This window comes from Ptychodera flava, chromosome 6 (genome assembly GCF_041260155.1).
Source record: "Ptychodera flava strain L36383 chromosome 6, AS_Pfla_20210202, whole genome shotgun sequence".
NCBI classification, from domain to species: domain Eukaryota; kingdom Metazoa; phylum Hemichordata; class Enteropneusta; family Ptychoderidae; genus Ptychodera; species Ptychodera flava.
Genome location: NC_091933.1, coordinates 44,763,121 through 44,781,990, shown reverse-complemented (window position 1 = coordinate 44,781,990; position 18,870 = coordinate 44,763,121). Strand labels below are relative to the sequence as shown.

The 18,870-nt window shown below is 36.0% G+C and overlaps 1 protein-coding gene across 3 annotated transcripts in view; it reads right to left on the bottom strand.

Moving 5' to 3' along the window:
• Nucleotides 1-2,129: 2,129 nt before the first annotated feature.
• LOC139135924 (PX domain-containing protein kinase-like protein) overlaps nt 2,130-18,870 on the bottom strand; it is a 28,019-nt gene continuing 11,278 nt past the window's right edge. Inside the window, exons 4-14 of one of the 3 annotated variants that reach the window (XM_070703703.1) lie at nt 16,330-16,481; nt 15,211-15,390; nt 14,362-14,463; nt 13,763-13,924; nt 12,864-12,981; nt 12,534-12,612; nt 11,642-11,771; nt 10,948-11,113; nt 9,831-9,884; nt 8,476-8,539; nt 2,130-6,065 (exon numbers count right to left, since the gene is read on the bottom strand). In XM_070703703.1, coding sequence (XP_070559804.1) covers nt 8,520-8,539; nt 9,831-9,884; nt 10,948-11,113; nt 11,642-11,771; nt 12,534-12,612; nt 12,864-12,981; nt 13,763-13,924; nt 14,362-14,463; nt 15,211-15,390; nt 16,330-16,481 — 1,163 coding nt within the window. In that variant the 3' untranslated portion in view covers nt 2,130-6,065; nt 8,476-8,519. The remainder of the gene's footprint in view (nt 6,066-8,475; nt 8,540-9,830; nt 9,885-10,947; nt 11,114-11,641; nt 11,772-12,533; nt 12,613-12,863; nt 12,982-13,762; nt 13,925-14,361; nt 14,464-15,210; nt 15,391-16,329; nt 16,482-18,870) is intronic. The other 2 variants (XM_070703704.1, XM_070703702.1) reach the window with 2 other exon arrangements.

Below are 18,870 nucleotides of genomic sequence, written 5' to 3'. Positions count from 1 at the left end.
AAAAGAGTTGTTGCAACAGCCGATTGGGATTTAAACTTGTATATATAGCAAAGGAACTGTGTTTCAACGTGATATGAATTACATTTAACCGCAATTGACATCAAAATGACGTAACTACGAACATTGCTTATTCTATCAAACCAAAAATATTAATTTATAATTTCAGTTTGTATTCAGTTTGTATTGCTAAAGTTAAAAGAAACACAAAACGTATAAGTCTAATGATAAACACAACTGTAGCTGTAGACATGAGGTTACTGATTTGTAGTTGAAGGAATTTGACGTTTTTGTGAATGATCGATCTGAGAATCAATGCCTAGTTGTAATTTAATGCTTAGCGCTTATACATGTTTCTAAAGCAGCATTTGGGTTTGGTTATAAAGTAAAATCACATTGATTTTTTCAAGTATCGGACAAAAGAACAGCAATGATGAGTTGAGCGAGTTACTTATGTCTAGCTTAGACATTGTATGCATAATCCAAGTAAATACGGTAATTGGAAGCTATTAATGAAACACCCACACCAACGACAAAGTTGTGATTAAACGGATCAATATTTCTTGCACTCAAGCGAATGAATTAATGGAATACAAAACTTAGGCTACTTGATATACTGTTGGCAATAACTTGTACCGTTTACCTTCGGCACTCATTGAATACTATTTTTTCCACACTTCACGCAAATCATTGACAGAGTTTCAACTGAATATCCTATTTAAAAATCGGCCTTGCTGCAAATTCTTTGTTGCTTTTGTAGATTTTTTCACTTTTTAACCACCTTCCTCCAACGATCTAATGGTCTATCCCTTGGTTGTAACCACACTGGTCACGGAGAGGCTGGATTGGGTGAATTCAGTGCGTTAAATCACCAAATGTAAAGGAGTTCGGCCCACCTGAGGTACAGTCGACTTATTTCAAGAAGTCACTAACAGAAAATTTAAGAACTTAGGGGGGGAGCTCGAAACGAAAGCTCTCTGATTGGTATGAAATATGTGTGGGATTGTCTATTTATAGCTGTAACCATTGGCTAATGTTTCTTATTCTAGTGCCTGAAGCGTACTGAAAAGTCCAGTCTTTAACTTACAACACAGCCATATGTGTACAGTCAAAATTGTTTTGTCTAAAATTGAATTCAAGTCAGGACTAGAATTCATCTGCCATCAATAACAATGATTTTTACACATATACAGAGTATTTTGCCAAATTTGTGTTTAATCTTAAGAAACAATCAAAGACTGGCGGGAAATTTCCACGTGATGAACATTGAATAATGATGATAATATTGTAGTTATGTAAGTTTAGAAAAGTATATAACTTTCACGGGGATGTACATTGACAATTAGAACTCGAGACCCGGAACATCACTTTGCCATCTTGTAATAAAGATCGGAAGTGGTGCTACAATCAACATCTTGGTGTCTGCTTCAGTTACTGAAAGCATTATGACCCAGACCTCAGACTGAACACGATTGGAACTAATTTGGGATAATTGGATTTTCATATTTTGCAAATTTCTCAAAAATGTTAGGTGCCCTATAGCTAAATGTTGCAATATTAAAAAGAAAAGCAGATGAGTTTACATTTGCAGATCAAATAGACATTACTTCATCATCCAATTATCCCAAATTAGTTCCAATCGTGTTAATGGTACCTCAACTAGTATTCCGCTAATTACGAGCGCGGCAATAGCAAATGTGCATGTGTGAGTGCTTCATAAACTCTACAGCTCGTGGACGGGCATCTTCGCTCTTGTCCGGGCAGCTTGATGCTCCCCAAAATCAGTGGGAGACTGAAGTCGAACTAACAACCCTTGTGAAGGGACGATGGTGGAGGGGTCGTGGTCTGAAAATTGTAGCAAATTAGCTCGATTATTGAACCACTCTTTTATAAGGGTTGAGATTTAGCCAAGCGGTTTCGATTGTGATGTGTTTGGTAGATGACTTGATGCAATACATTATGGGGTCGAATACAAAAAAGAAATTGCCGAATTTGTAAACTCTAATTGGAAACAATTCATTGCTTGACAATTGAGTTATATAGCTTTCTTTTATGTATTGACTGGTCAACATAGCTACACTGGCTTGATGTACAATTTAACTCCAAAGAACAATCACCCCAATGAGATGACATTTTTAATTACATAAATCTGGTTTCATACTTTATTACATATATAAGGCACTTTCTCTTTGCAAAATACAGTCAATTCATATTTCAAATTAAATGACAAATTAATGACACCTTTTTTGTATGTCAATATACATTGGAATATATGAACTTGGATTTAACCACAGTGGATGACAATGACGTCTAGTGATCTTGGAAATGTACATCTTCCGTGAAAATTGCTTTGTAATTTAATCAGTCACCCTACTGGATACACATATAAACCTTAGCTTTTTTGGTCTGATATATAATTGACAGTCTGTCTAAGTGATTGTGGTTTTTCAGCCACATACAACCCTGTTATATGTCCCATCCACATACCATCAAATAGTAATCTCTTTGCAAATGTTCGCAATGGTTTGCAATTGTGACAGAGTTTTAGAAGATGAAGTGATTGCAATACAAATGTATTCAATGCAGGCGTCATCCGTGAGAAATACTGCTGGTAGATTCCGACTAGTCAGTGCTGGAGCTAAAAAAATAACCAATCACAATAATGCCAGGTATTTGTGTGTAGGGATCATCTATGGAGGCAAGACAGCTGATTGGAGAAGACCTTGATCAAGGTGTTAATAATAACATGCTAATGAAGCTTCTCTTCAAATATTTTATGTATCTGGGCTGTCAGAACCTACCAGCCACACTTGGTATAATCATGTGATGTGGTGTCCTGTAAAATAAGATTAAAACAGACATTTGTCTGTTACATGGCATCTATAAAACATTACAGAAATTCAAATATGCACACATTTTTGTCTGTTTCAGTATTTGTGCTAATACATGTACACAATGTGAGAGACATCAACGCTATACCGCATTGACACAAAATGAAAAATGATCTGAACCAATCTATGACCAGCATAAATCAAGCAGAAATAAAACAAAACAAACTTAAAACACACCAAAGGCTGTACTGAGAAATCAATGGAGGAAACTGTCAGGATACTGACAAGTAAACAACTGCAAAAACACTTGCTTCTTCAAAAATTTCTGATTGTCTTTCCCATGAAGTGCCTGTGCTAAAAACAAAATAACATGCCAGGTGGAGACTGATAGCGACTCACTTCTATAGACAATCATGTCAAACTAACATAAAAAATCTTTAAAAACTAAAAATGCCTTTTATACACAAATATACCTAAAACTTTGTGGGTAAACCATCTTCAAAGTTGACAATATTGCAGCAAAGCATACAGTAATGACATGCCTGTGTGTTAGCTCATCTCTGGAATGGCCTGAAAATTACACTTGTCCCAAGTACTGCTTACAATTCACTACCACACTATTATAATTCAAAGGATGCAGTCACACAAAATGTATTTCTGAATTTTTCCTGGGTTATAGTGGTCTCATAGTACATTCAAAGACCTGCCACTGTCTTATCACCTCTGATAATATTAAGTTGGAAAAAGATTAATGAATGTGACAGTACTGATTTCATGAATTTGCAGCCTGTACACGTCTACAGTACACGATAACTGTAGACACATTTGTTATAGAATGCTGAATTCTATTCTACTCTGTAGCACATAAACACAATGAGGTCTGACTGTACAGCAGAATAGTACTGATGACCATTACAGGATAAGCCTACACACTGGCTTGGACTTTTCCAGTATAAATAAACATGATACCATTTCATTTGTAAAATTTTTAAGACAAAATAATTGCAATAATAGCTGAAAGCAAGCAAAACAGCACTATCTGGAACTAAAAATTTGTTTTTGTTTAAAAAATACTCAATTGAGTACAAATAACAGGCATATTATCAACAACACATGTTGACGTCAACTCTGTACAAACACACATAATGAAGTAATCTCCATAAACAGAAACAATTCCATAGCTTAATGACAGAAAAGTCCACTCACTTCAAATGATTTGGTGTGTATGTTATCTGTTACTATCTTACATTAACAGGCAGAGTTGACAAAGATTGAGACACTGTGCTACTGTCAAACGTTTATCAACAACTCAACAAGTGTCATCATAACAAAACTTGATGATTTCACTTTGTTAAAAGGCAAATTGTGGCCAAGACAAAAATGAAAAATGTCATCAGGTAACATGTCCAGTTGATTTAAGAAGCAAATATCTTCCAACATTTCTCTCAAATAATACATTAAAGGTACACGGCCACCGTAAATTTGCATATTCCATAATTGGTAAAGGGGCGGGGCTTAGTGTACTACCCCGTAACACCTGTAGCTGTCGGTCCTCCATATTTGATACGTCAAAGAATATGGTAGTGGTCTACGCTGCTAAGTATGCCATGGCTGGTCGTGTGGAGGCGCCCTTTTTAAAAAGCGGCCACCCGAGTAAAATTCTTTGATTGGCTATTAAAAGACAGGTGACCGAATACCTTTAATGTGGATACTGATATGATTCATTCAGCAAAAGTTATAGCTCACCTAAAAACTGGATTTCTTCTGTTTTGACAACTTTCACTCATGAAGTTCAAGGGCAATAAACAATTTTGGAAGAATACAACATGCTAAGTTTTGGATGGTCAGCCTCTGGGTACACAGTTTACATCCATTGTAAACAAAAAAAACATTCATGGTACTTCTCTGGTGTTTACAGATAAAAATGCACATTGTGTCTCAATACAGAACTCAAACACAAAGAAAAAAAAAATGTACTAGAGACATTCTGTTTATGCTAACCATTTCATCAACATTTCAAAATAAACTTTGAATTATAATATTTTTCATGTACTTTCACTTTGCAATGGATTTTGCTCATCTGCAGCTCCAAGCATGCAGACAGGAAGAATCAGTTGTGTACGGGTCTCCATCAACTCCAACTCAAACCCTGACTGAAGGCCGCTGGTGTAGTGCAGATTACTGCGGAGAACTCAAAGAAATCAAGTACGGTAGAACTCATAACTGACACTGCAGGCGTCTAAAACAGGTTACAAAATAACATGAAGTGTTTTCATTCACTCTGGGAGCCATGTGTGGGTCTTCTTGCCCCAATACACTGTCAATAAACTAAACTGTGCAGTATGATTGGTTCCAACGGGATTTTGTTGGAGGAAAGACATTCCACACTACTGCACCTTCATTCATTTGGGTTGGAGTTGAAGAGAGATCCACACACCACTCAATCTTTAAGTGTGCATGTACATAGTATGCTAAGTAATTTTGTATGTACACTTTCACTTAACATTATACAGCACTACTATGGAACTGAAATTTGGATCTAGCAAACAAAAGGTGTCTACTGAGTAGACACAAAAAGTAAAATGGAAGGCATGAATGGCTCCCTCTGAGGGGAGGCACGACCCAAAGCAACAATTTCAGAAAGGCTAAAAAAACCACACTTCTTTCAAATAAGAGGACATGCCGATTTCCTACTTTTACATGGTGACTCTCATGGATTGTGTACTTGATTTGACAAATAAATGAATATTGTATGTGATCTTCAAGCTCTGAAACTAGAATTTAAAGTTTGATAACAGGGTGTCTGCATAGATCCTTAATGATATCAAGCAACATAGAAAGTGAGAGCAAGAGGCAAAACTGATGAAGATGAGATGGATCTGTGCTCAGACTACACAAACTGTCCACTGATAAAATGATATGTTGTCCTAGAAGGTTTTCATAAATGCACGAAAAGACAAATCTTTAAAGTTCACTTTCTGAGTGGTTTAACCTGTTAACTCCCCGATTCCCTGTAAAAGGTCCACAATTTCAATTTTATATCAATGGGTTTGGGTCAAACCATGGTGGTGAAAGGGTTATAAAGTTATATCTTTGGTGCACTGCAGTCTTTGGTCTCTGTTTTCTTAAGTCCTGATTTACTGAAGCCCTGGATAGATCCTAGTAGTGCTGATCTGTCACTGTTCATAGTTCCATTGGATGTGGGTGAAGTTGGAGGCTCATCAGATGTTGGAGTAACTGTGAAGAGACCCAATCACATGCATGGTTATGTTAGTCTGTCATTCTCAGTGAGAAAACATCAACATAATGGGCACTGGATCCTTACAACCTTAATTGTGGGTTAGTTAACTACTAGTACATGTATGTATCATTAGTAATGACATACAACCGGCAAGCAGCCGCCTTGCAGTGGAAATATTATGTGCAAGAGTCTGTTAGTAAAACAGGTTTCATAAATTAGACAGGAGCTGAGAATTCACAGATCAACTTCTCTTTTTATCAAACAGGTTTGTTCTCACAGAATATTGTTACTATAAAAGTAGAGCATGCATCTTGGTACATTGAATATAAAAATCAGATCTACATATATAGATCTGTTATCAATGCAGCCTGGTTGAATAGTTAACTACAACAGTCCAACAGAAATATCTGAAGGTTTGTGGGGAAGAGAGTGAAAGGATATACAAAGTTCAATGTACAAATGGCACTGGTGAAGGCTTGGGATGTACATGTAGGATGACTGAGTGATGTGAGAAATGAATGTACAATAGACATAAAACTGACATGATAGTGACACACCTACATGTATGGATGACATTCACACTGATATGTATTCCAGGAATACACCATGAAAATGACATGGAGCATCAGGAAATTTGATGCCTGATTTGCATAAATGGATAATAGACAATTTCCTTGCAATAATGTTTACACATAGAACAGACATGAGAATATGCCTTTATGAAAGACATTGACTCAGCAATGCCAATTTCCATCTTCACTGTTTCTTGATGTGTTACAGTGCATGCTTTACTGTAGTAAAGTTTCTTTGTTTTTTTGTCAACCCACTAATGTCAATCATTGTTGTACATTCAGTTTCTTCCACACGCATCAAGTGATGGCCATCACAAATTACATGTCGCAGAAAACCACTACCACCATTCTTTTACATTGATCAGACTGAACATAAAATCAGAACAGAGACTTTGACCACAGTGCTCAAGCTCAAAATTTCCAAACTTCAAGCTGGCAAATGATGTACATACAACTGATCTCAATTTGATGTGATGATATGCAATCACAGCGGATCATGCATCATGTGTTTTGGAAAAGTAAATGGTGAACTGACTGTAAATGTTCTGTGATACGGTGAATGACAACTTTGGCTCAAATTAGCATGGCCACTCTTCACATAAAATTTCAAAATTGAGATTTGAAATTTCGGAAATACACTAGAGTAGAGAAACCACTTCATTTCCATGCCTTAACTATGTTGCCTACATGAACTGACTGGAAAAACCCATAGACACCTCTTTGAACTGATTGTTTTGTTGGTACTTTTATGGAGACAGAACACAGACCAACTTACAGCAACTGGTTCAAAACCCAATATAGGATACAGGAACTACATGAAGTTTGTAATGACAGACCTGGAACCCGGAGACGTCCTCTAAAATTGACAAATATCTTCAGCTGAATGCTGTATTACAAGGCGGGAATTTTGAACAAATGTGTGACCAACATTAGACTTGCATTGTGATGAAATAATATACCAGTAGTTTCTATTTTGAAAACTAGTCTTTCTCAAAGATACTCTCTGCAAAGTAAACTCACCACGATACAAATGAAGAACCGAAGCCATAGCATTGATTACTTTACATATCCTGGCACAATGCCATGTACAGAACACAATGAAAGAGACATAACAGCCAAATCATACTGAGTGGCGGACTATATATTTGTATATGAGATCGATGGAAATGAGTGCGAAGTACAAAAGATGTTAATGATTCATCTAGTATGATTAATGAGATGGAATGGCGGAATATAGGATTGTACAATGCTTGTTAATGAGACAGTATTCCCAGAGGCTTGTGGTACAATGACGCTAGAGTCAACACTGTTGGTGATGAGAATTTCAAGTAATCAATTTCAGAGTAACGGTAACAGACTGGATTTCTGTACACATTCAACTAAAGGAAAGTTCAACATTTTTAAGGAGAGGGGGGAGTTTGAAGATGAAAAGTATGTAAAAAGTAAAGTATGAAAAGTATTGAAATTGCCGTATTATAAACCATGCAAAGTGATGATTTCAAATACTGCTATTCATCTAGGATATCTACTGTCTGCCTTGGTTCACTAGTAGCGGTTAAAGAACTATCTTACACATATTCATACAAAGGCAGCTTATTTCAAGGACAAAACAGCTATAATTAATTTCTGCTGTAGTTCATTTAACTACCACAAGTAACAGATTAGTCAAAACAGAAATAAAAGTAAACATGAGCATAGGACAAAAATTTGATGGAAAACTTATTGGCCATGAATCTCATAAATGAATTTTTGGCTATTCTTTTATACATAGATATCATGCGCAATCACCGTTCTACAAGCCTCTGAGAATATCAAGCTAAGATAGAGCACAAACCTATATGCAGGTACACTTGTACTGCATTCACATGGGATGAACTATCAGGCAACTTTACTGTCTGCTGTAGTGTAAGATAGATATTAACATGAATATCATTACAAGTTACATCCTTAAGTGAGGTCGTGTCATCACAGCTGTCAGTGAAGTTATACACTCCCATATGACTGAACTTATTCATCGATTGATATGGTAAATTATAGAGTGATAGTTATATTTTGATCTATATATCAGGTGTGGTAATGTATGTTGGGTTTGGAAAGTGACACTCGGCACCATCAATGTTGAGTGATGAAATGGCCACAACCATGAAATGTTTGAGTCGGTTAGACAAAAACATTCAAATCTTAATATTGACGATTGTTACAATGGTTTCATAGCTATCATTGCAGAAACTGCTGATGAGACCATTGGTAAATTCACACGCAGCGTGTTCTTGTAATAAGGTTAGTGAATCCAATTCATGTATGTGTACTGTTAAGTTTGAGTAGCAAGCATCGCATGTGTCCATGTTACAGTCAGTTCTGATATTCATGACAGCCCCGATATTCACCCAATGTTATGCTGTGATAAAGCTAATTCACTCAAAGCATCTATTGTAATCATTTTGACATTCAACCTTAGTTTTTGTACTGTTTTTGATAATGGCTGTGTCAATCTACAGACAAATTCAAAGTTTAAACACATGAGTAAAGTTCAGGTGACAAGCATTGACCAAGGGATTCTTTAATTTCCATAGAGAACATATTGATTTGACAATATTTACACTGAGCACTTTGCATACCGTACTTCTATGCAGGCATTGGTGTTGTGGGTTTCAAAATGAGAGTACATGATTAACAGCCATTTAGTACTTTTTCTCCCATAAGATGGAGTTGATATCAAAGTATCATCCTCTTCTGAGCAAGATTCAAGATTCACAAACTGTCTCCTTGATTTTAATGCTGAGCACAGAGCATTTAGCAAGTAAATGAGTCTTGAAATGGATTAATGACAATGTTTTCAATTGTTCGTTTCAACCAAATTGTCTTTTTATTGTCTATTCAAATTTTACGACTCCACTTAGCAGTGTTCGTCTTTGATATTTTTCTAGAATTTTGGAAACTTTAGTTTTAGAACAGTCAAGCTCATTGAATTAAGATTTCCATACATGCATACATAATGGTGATCCTATGCCACTTAATTCTTGTTACTGTATTTTAACAAAACATGTATGTTCATCGTTGGAAGGGCAGAAAACAGAATCATTGGTGTAATGGAACCGTTACTGATTTTCAAGAACAGTTTGCAACCCCAGCAACTTTGTCTTTCGATTAACAAAGGATTTGTTTGTAACATGGGGACAAAAATCATACCTGGGGATGTTGGTCTTGCTGCTGGGGATGCAGCTCTGGCAGACGTCGATGAACCTGCAAACAACAATGGAGACAATATTTAATATTTAACAGACATCAATCATAGATATATGATGGCAGGTTTTATCAGAAAGTTCTCACCTGCCATTGAGTAAACAGTATTTCGTGACTCAGAAAAGCTCACTTTCACATACTGTACATGCATAATATTTAATCAGTTTGACTAGCGTGCTGATCAAGAAGACAGACAGTGTAATTTCAGTTTTCTTCATACAAAAGAACATATATCAATTGATGACCATTTGGGAATTCATCGTGACTGTTAATGACTATTTCCAGTAAACCGATTACAAACAAATATATGAGTTATTAGAGAAGAGAGAAGCCTGGTCTGTAAAACTGGAAACATTATTATATATCAGTAATTGGACTAGATGTAGCCAATTCCCAGAGGAACTTAGCGAATGTTATTAATGGCCAAAAAATGTAAAGATAGAAAGTTTTTTCTCATCAACAATATCGTAAAAAATATAATTGGTTCATCATTCAGAAGGGGCAGTCATGCTAACTTTTTCATGATTTTTTCATGATTTTCATTTTGTATGCAATTACTAGTTCCTATTCTACTTCCAAATGATCTTGAAACACATATTATTTAGCTTTTCAACATAGCATTTATACGTCTAAAATGCACTGTTGTCACTTTCATTTGAATTCTAGTCTGGACCAAATTCGCGTGTCAAAATAAACAACACAGTTTACACATGTGCAGGCTGAGTTGGCAAGCTGAATACTTTGTATCTTGACATACTTTAGGGAGAAGAGCAAGAACTGTTGGCATGAAAAAAGTGACAAAATCATCAAAATTTAGTATTACTGGCCCTATAAGATGTCAGCGTGTGATATCTGACATCTAAACAAAGGATATAACATCTGAGGTGTCATAGACAAATGAAAGACTTACTAATGAAGATGCAATTGATTTCTGTTATGGGGAGGGATGCATTCTTCTAATTGATGCCCATAAAAAGGGGCATATTAGGGACTACCTTGTATGTATGGAATGGATGGACGAGAAGTGTGAATTTGACGGACAAAGGATCAATAACATAATCACCAGATTCACTTCCAGCTGGCGATATGGCACCATTCTCTTCCAAACCATTTTCTTCCGTCAACTGCTGCTGTGACAATCTTTTTCTTGACGATTTCTTTCGTTTTTTCTTCTCCTCATCAGACCTGTGGAATGCCTGTGCCTTTGAAAGTCTCCTGTACGATGATATCTAAAGGAAATGACATAATATGTAAATTCATATATCTGTCAGTAACATCCCGACGTACAAGTGTTCATAAATAGTTGGCATTGTGATATAAACCACATCTGAGGGTAATCATCAGTATTACACATTAAATGTATGGCCACTCATCTGAAAAGCAATTACTGTTAATGTGTTATGAAGATGGCATTATCATCAATCACCACAACCTAACACAACTTTCTGAGCCATTAAATGCAAATATTACTTATATACAATTTTAAAGTACCTGAAAAGATAATATGTGATAGAAATCCTGTGCGTTTTTGCATTTGCATTCAATTATTCATAGTTATCTTGTTTTCTGCGGCACTCTTTTCTCTGTATGCAGGCATTTAATTCAGAATTCCAGCTTTTAAAAGACCATGGGTCAGGTTTTTGCCTAATCAATTATACGCATGAAATGTCAATGCATGTGTCACTGTGCTTTACATGTATATGAATGTCACATGAAACAGCCACTATAGTATAAGAGTAGGATGTAGGTTAACTCACCACTTTCTGTTCATCTTGTAGTCTCTTTTCAATCTTCTCCTTGGCTGTTTTCACCACATCTTTCAGTTTGCTGGGTATTTTAAGCTGAGGTCTGAACTCTGAGTTTACCACTTGTACATCGCTGAAAAGCCTGGCAAAGAAAATGATGTATGCGTCACTGTCTCTCAGTATCAATAACAGTCACATCGTAAAAGACATGGAGAGCAGAGGCAGTCTACAATAGAAAGACAGCTCACTGCCCCTTTCAAATCTAACACAAGTAGTTCACTGCATGTGTATCTCTAACAGCAGAGAGACGCCATGTGATTAAAGCATTTGACGTCAACAAGATGCTGATATAAGAGATTTCATTTTATCTCTCCCACTGTTGGTACTGTGAATACAACTTGCTTTACAATATATTCACAGTTCGGAATGTGGGATATGTTGTTTACAGCTAACCACATGTACTGATTGGTTGATTTTCAAAACATTATGTTGAGTGACGCTGGCATGATGACTGAAAAATCACTGTGTAGAGATTCAGTCAGCTTTGCAGACACTTGTTTTATCAAGTCCATGCATGCAATGTATATGTATGTACACTTCTACATGAACATGGCCGATTCTGCATGGTTTGTAGTATGTGACTGAAAAGTTGAAATGTTAGGGTCAGAGCTTGTAAGTTCAGAAACATTTTCACGAGAACTAAACAGTCCAAAGTATCAATTTCATGATCATTGTTCATGTTATCCTAGACTGGAAGATCCGTTGCTAGAGGGCGCTCTTTATGCTCCCCCTAGGCGTAGGGAGTGTCATCGAGTGACAGATCTTTCAGTGTAATGTTATCCTTGCTTGCTGAGATGGCAATGTCAATGAATGAACAAGTAAACATGAAGATCTCATTACTTACGGATCAGCAATAAGGTCATCTACCGTCGGTAATCCAGTTTTACAGGACTCTGTCGTCAGTAATGACTCTAGCACTGCCTCTGGAGTAGGATAAAGAAATAACAATTGAATCTTTTCATGTCATGCTGAGGTTTAAGATACAGTGCCAACATGAAGGCCTCGAAACTACATAATAAAGCTAAAAACATATACCGGTACATCTAAATCACAACACAGACATACACAAACACATGTGCACACATACACAGATACGCTGTCAGCTAGATACACTTTATTCACAATACAGACACACAGGACACAGAGAATAAACAGCATTTGTCATGACACTTACTGACTGGAGGTGGTAAATGTGCCGGAAAGTCATCTTTAGTGGATGAGTTCAGTGGTTCTCCAAACACCATCTCATACAATAGATGACCAAAACAATAAATGTCAATGGCTTCTGTTGTCTGAAACATCATAATGGCAAAACAAATTTGTTGATCAGAGGCGAAATTTCAAAATGGGTAAATACTGCTAACTTGACCATGACCTGGAAAAAAGGTGAACCATATACAGTATGTATAGCTTTCTGAATGACAGTATATGTGCCATTACTACTACTAGGGCTTTGTCTATTGATTTGCTCTTTTCAGCTCTTGCGTTTATGTCTGCCAGGGACATAGATGGTAACCAGCAAAAACAACCAGCTGCTTTAACCTTTTGTGACGAACTACTTTTTTTGAATGTGTGCCAGAGTTGCTACTTGAACAACCCCTGTCACATCCACTGACTGGTCCTTTTTATTCCCTAATGCAACAAACTGCCTACTTTATAAAAATTCCACCTGCTTTTGAAGTTACATGTAGCTACACCTCTGTCTGCACCATTTTATTATACCTACATTTACACCTGCTTTAGAAACATATTTTATCGTTGTTTGTCTGGGTTAAACTTTCATCGTGTGAATACAGAAAATGCTAAAATGTATGAACATCATCTGAACTTCCTGTATCAGTGAAATAACAGGAACAGAGGTTTGGAAAAAAAGTTTAGATGTAAGTGGTGAGAACAACCTCTGGTTTTGGATCCTATACATCATCATGAATTGTGTTGATCAACTGAACTTGAAGACTGCCGGTATGCCACATTTCCAAAGCAATATAGCACATACATATCAGGCATTAAATTTTGAGTATGTTTTGTGCAAGAAGACAGATCATTTCTATAACAGTTATCAAATATACTTACATTGATTTTCTTGAACTGTGTGAAGTACTGTCTGTAGAATGAAGGCAAACCGATAAAACTGTTTTCCAGATCTAGAAGTCTACAAGTGTTTCCTTCCAACATGACATTGCTTAAATGTAAATGACCATAGGGGATGCCTTTGTCGTGTAGGAATTTTAAGGCCTTGAGAAAGAAATATAAATACATAGATATTGATACTTTGCTAAACTTGACACCTCCTTTATGAAAAGCAAGAAATGTTTCTCTACTGTCTATGATACACAACTAGCATACTACCGGTATTACATTAGTATTAATCATGGTACCATAATTATTAATTTTCTGTTTTCATAATTGCTTATAGTCTTATCAATTCCTGGATGTGAAATGAAAAAACATTGAACAGATGCCCTTTCTATACGGTTAAAAGATTTTGGACTGACATTTGCCCTATTAACCTTTGCATCAATCTTGGTGGACTGTATGATGAATTATGTTTACTTGTGATATTGTCACTGTAGATAAACTGTGCGACAACTTATCATTTCTTTGTCTGATACAGACATGCTGATGTGATGTCTAGACAATAATTAAGAATGGACACACTGTCCAAAACTTACTTCAAGTATTTGTCTTCCATAGGTTTTAATATTCATGAGATTGAACTCTGTGTATGCCTTTGGCTTGCCATACTTCTTCAAGTAACTGGCCTTGGGTTTTGCCTGAAAGTGGGAGATATACCTTGATTAACAAAGACACAAAGGTAAAACCTTTTTCTGCATGGGACATACAAAATCATGTTTTTAATGGTTTTCATCAATAAAATTGATATATTAAATCCATTCTATCTATAATCAGCATCAAAATATCCACAGTTTTCTCTGTACATGTAGTTGTAAATTGGTGGTAAAAATAGCCACAACAGTAAAATGGTATTTTGGAATAAAATCTAAATGCGGAGATTCAGATTGCCTTCAGATGCTTTTCAACAGATCACTAATATTGTATTTGATAATGATGCAGCTTTTTCACTACACTTTCAGATAAATGACCATATGTGATCAACAATCAAGCAAACAGGCCAATGGAGAAATCCAAATGTCCTTAGAGTTTTTGGGTGTTCCTAAAAATGACTGAACAATTTTTCCTATTTGCAATAACACAAACAACAGTGTTATTGTTGAGAAAATGTCATGTTTTGGATCAAACCTATTGTTGATTTGATATTTTTAGTTTTATGGGACATGTAAGATTGTCAAGATATGTGAGACAATGATATATATGGCAATAAGAACTTGATTTTCTTGACTTGACTTAGTTTTCTTGTGATACTTGACTTGACTTGATTTTCTATCTTAACGTGATACTCTGACAGACAAAACCAGCAAGTATAAGGTGTGACGACGACGTCGACATAGTGGGGCACTATATCAACGGATTTGCATGGAGATTACATAGTAGAAACCTACCTTGCAAAGAAAATCACGGAGAGTACCTGTAGCGTGAAATGTTCTGATTGCAAAACCACCATTTTCACTGGCTGTTGCAAACGTCACAGGGTAAATGAAGGGGTGTTGAACTGTAGGTAATATTTTAAGAATGGCTTGAAGGTCTTTATCTGATAGGAACTTGTCCGGGCCAAAATCACTCTGAAATGTGAGGAATAATAGGAATTTAAAAGACTTTGCTAATTTAGCAAACAGGACAATGTTACAATCCATTGAGTTTCAGGCTTTCCTAATTTGGGCAGATCGTCCATGTAGCCGACACGAACACGAAGTGTCTGTTACGGCTACCAAAAACTATGAAAAATAATAAAGAATGAGCTACAAAATCACTATCAGTTTTAAGTTGCAGGTAGAATAAGTCTGTGCCTTTGTAAAAAATACTATAAAAATAGTAGAAAGTGAAGAACCAGCTGAAAGTTAGTTGAGGAGACCTTGACCGCATATCATTTGCATCTCATTGTCGGCTACATGGACTGTCAGCTTTCCTAATTTGGCACTCCGAAGAAATATCCCCTACTTCTGTTCCTCTACATGCACAGCGCCCTCATGTGACCAGTGTGGAATACCATTTTCTGATGACTCAAGTCACACAGAGCATCTTCAGCTTTTGTGTGCTTGTACTGCTGTTTCTCATGAGAAGAAACTGAATGGGTGATGAAATGCTAAACTGGGTAGTTTTACATTTATAAATATCTTGTAAAAATGAAAATCAAATTATGTGTGTGCCTGGCAACAGTCAGTACATCATAACAAGTAAATATTCACACTGCATGGACTGAACTAGGCTGACTACCTGGTGTGTCTACATAATGTAGATAGAACATCAATGAATGACTTGAGTGGGACTATTACACTAAGTAACATATCATAACGTTTTTTTGCCACACAAGTCTTTTTCAACAAAGGTGTGAAAACCCCTGGTAATATTTCTGCTGTTTCCCCTGTATGACTGATTAGATCACATGGTCCATCATACACAGTCCTTTTCTACTGTTAGAGGTAAAATGAATGAGGAATCCTTACAGACTTTTAAATGACCAGATTACTGCCCTTCATACTAGTCTAAATTAGAAAACTTACCCAGGCCAGAACTTGTCTAACTTTTGGTTGTTCTTTGGGTTTGATGAGGAAATAGTGTTTTCTTATCCTCCATCCGGCATCTTTAAGTGGTTCCACTACTTCCCAATGTGGTTCTGATCTGAAGAACATGGACACGTGCTGTAGTGCTATTTCTGAAAAACGAAAAGAACATAATACCAGTATAGTCTGCCAGGATTACCACCGTTTGTTCTTTTTCAACGAAAGTCAATTTTTCTCTATGAGAACACTGGTATCTGGGCACATCATGATGGTCTAAGGTGGGGGGGGGGGGGTAATCTTTTATCCAATAATGAAATTACAATATCATATTGGTGTTAATACAGCAAACACACTGTGTCCTATTTTGTTCACATCAAATTGCACATCTTCCATGCAACCATGAATACTCATTAATTAGTAACACAAGACAATATAACTATATCATCTTTGTCAAGACAGAAAAGTAAACTAGTCATCAGTTATCATGATAACACTGACTTTTCTGTTGATTTTCATGTAATTCAGTCTCACATATCTTAAACATATACATATTAATATTTGAATTCTGTCTCACCATCAGATCTGTGTAATGTATGCAACATAAATAAAACCATTTCCCTATCTTTTCTTTTACAGTGTAAGTAATATTGTTTGATAATGACATCAATGTTGACACACAATATCTCACAGGATGTTTTTATAATTCACTAAGAATTGGTCACTAAAACAATTCAAATTTGTTTTCATAGTCAGTGCTATGGTGGACTATTTCACCTCAAATATTAAATTCAGGTGTATGGTGGACTATTTCACCTCAAATATTTAATTCGGGTGTGTGAATGAGTAATTTGTACAAGCTTATCTCCACCATGCATGGTTTATTCTCATTACTGACAATAAATTAAAGCATTGAAAAGATAAGCTCCTTCAGGCTTTCACCATGTACGGGTACAGCACACAAATAATTATGTTTTGCTGATTTTTTTATGTCAGATTATTAAATGATATATTTATGGCATGCAAATATAATTGTCTTACACTTTGTTCACTGACAAGCTGAGCAAAGGGGCTCTTTTATGGCCCAGTATTAAATAACTTGGGTAGTGTTAAGAAAACCCGGGATATGTGTAAAAATACTGTATCACAACTATAGATCATTAAGTAATGATATTATCATATCATATCACACAACACACAATTGTGAACACAATAGACCATAAACTGCAAAATTGTTATTCAGTAATACACTAGATTGGTTCAAAAATTCACTCATGTGGAAATATTTCTGAATGATTTAATTTTAAAGAGTATGGGTTACTGCGGACATTGAGAAACATTAAACAGGTTATGTGCCCACTAGGTATGATGATGTATATATTGAGCAGTCTGTTTCTGTGGCCAGTGCACACATGAAAATGTTCTGTAAGGTTTGTTTGTATGCGCCAGTTTATCACCAGTCTATAATAAAATGTATAATACATGTAGAGTTATGCTTTCTTTTTATTTCCACTCAATGACTGCCATATACTACTGCACAACAATGCACCTACTTAAAATTTAAAAGCCGAAAGTTCCGTAAAAATTAAAAGACCTTTTCATTTTCACTTGCAGAGGGTCATTTTAGAGCCCTTGCAGTAATTTTCATGGTTTTAAGTTTTTTGAAAATCAAAAAAGTTAATTTTTCCCAAGAGAGTTAACACAGGGATGGCGGCCATTTTGAATTTAAAATACTGGTAAATATTCGATAATTTGTTTCTCTGGTACCAAAATTTGCATGGTGACCCCAAATTTTTATTCTTGATTTTGAAAGAGAATGATTAAGTTTGCTTGAGAAAAGTTTAAAAGTTTAAGTCATTCATTTTTGAGGCGCAAACTACCCTAAGAACAGTTACTATTTTTAACCATGCAAAAGCTTCAGTGCAGGTAGCCACCAGTATACTGGCAAAACACTAGGAACTATACATATTGTAACTGTACACAAATTTTGTACAGGCTGGTGACCTAAAAATTATAGCAGGAAAAAAAGGTAGGAAAGAATACAGTTATTGAGTATTCTGTTTTGACAGTCAAATCTCGTGGGTCTGAACTAGACATCAATGGAATGCTGTCTGGGGAACAATTCACACACTGACACTGACAGGGAATATTCTGTAGGAGTCCTACTGAAAATTGTTATTCCGGTCTTCTTACTATTTTACAAAAAGTTTCAAAACTGATTTATTGAAAACTGAGGACAGAAATTCCTCCTGTGTCATGCAAAATGCATATGTATGGTAAGCGCTGTGAGAGACATAGGCATACACAGTCAACAGCTGGGAATATAAAGTGAGTTGAAATGTAACAGAGGGTCACTTGTGCATGTCATTTAAACATGTTTTTTCTTCTTACTATGATGTATTGCTTTTGTGTGGACTGAAATAAAAGAGTTTGCTGATTGAAATACTGCTTCACAACAAAATGATATTTGCTTAAGGCAGTGAGTGCTGTATCTGCACTGACATATGTGGAACATAGTCAGAGTTATGCCTGTATTGAAATAAA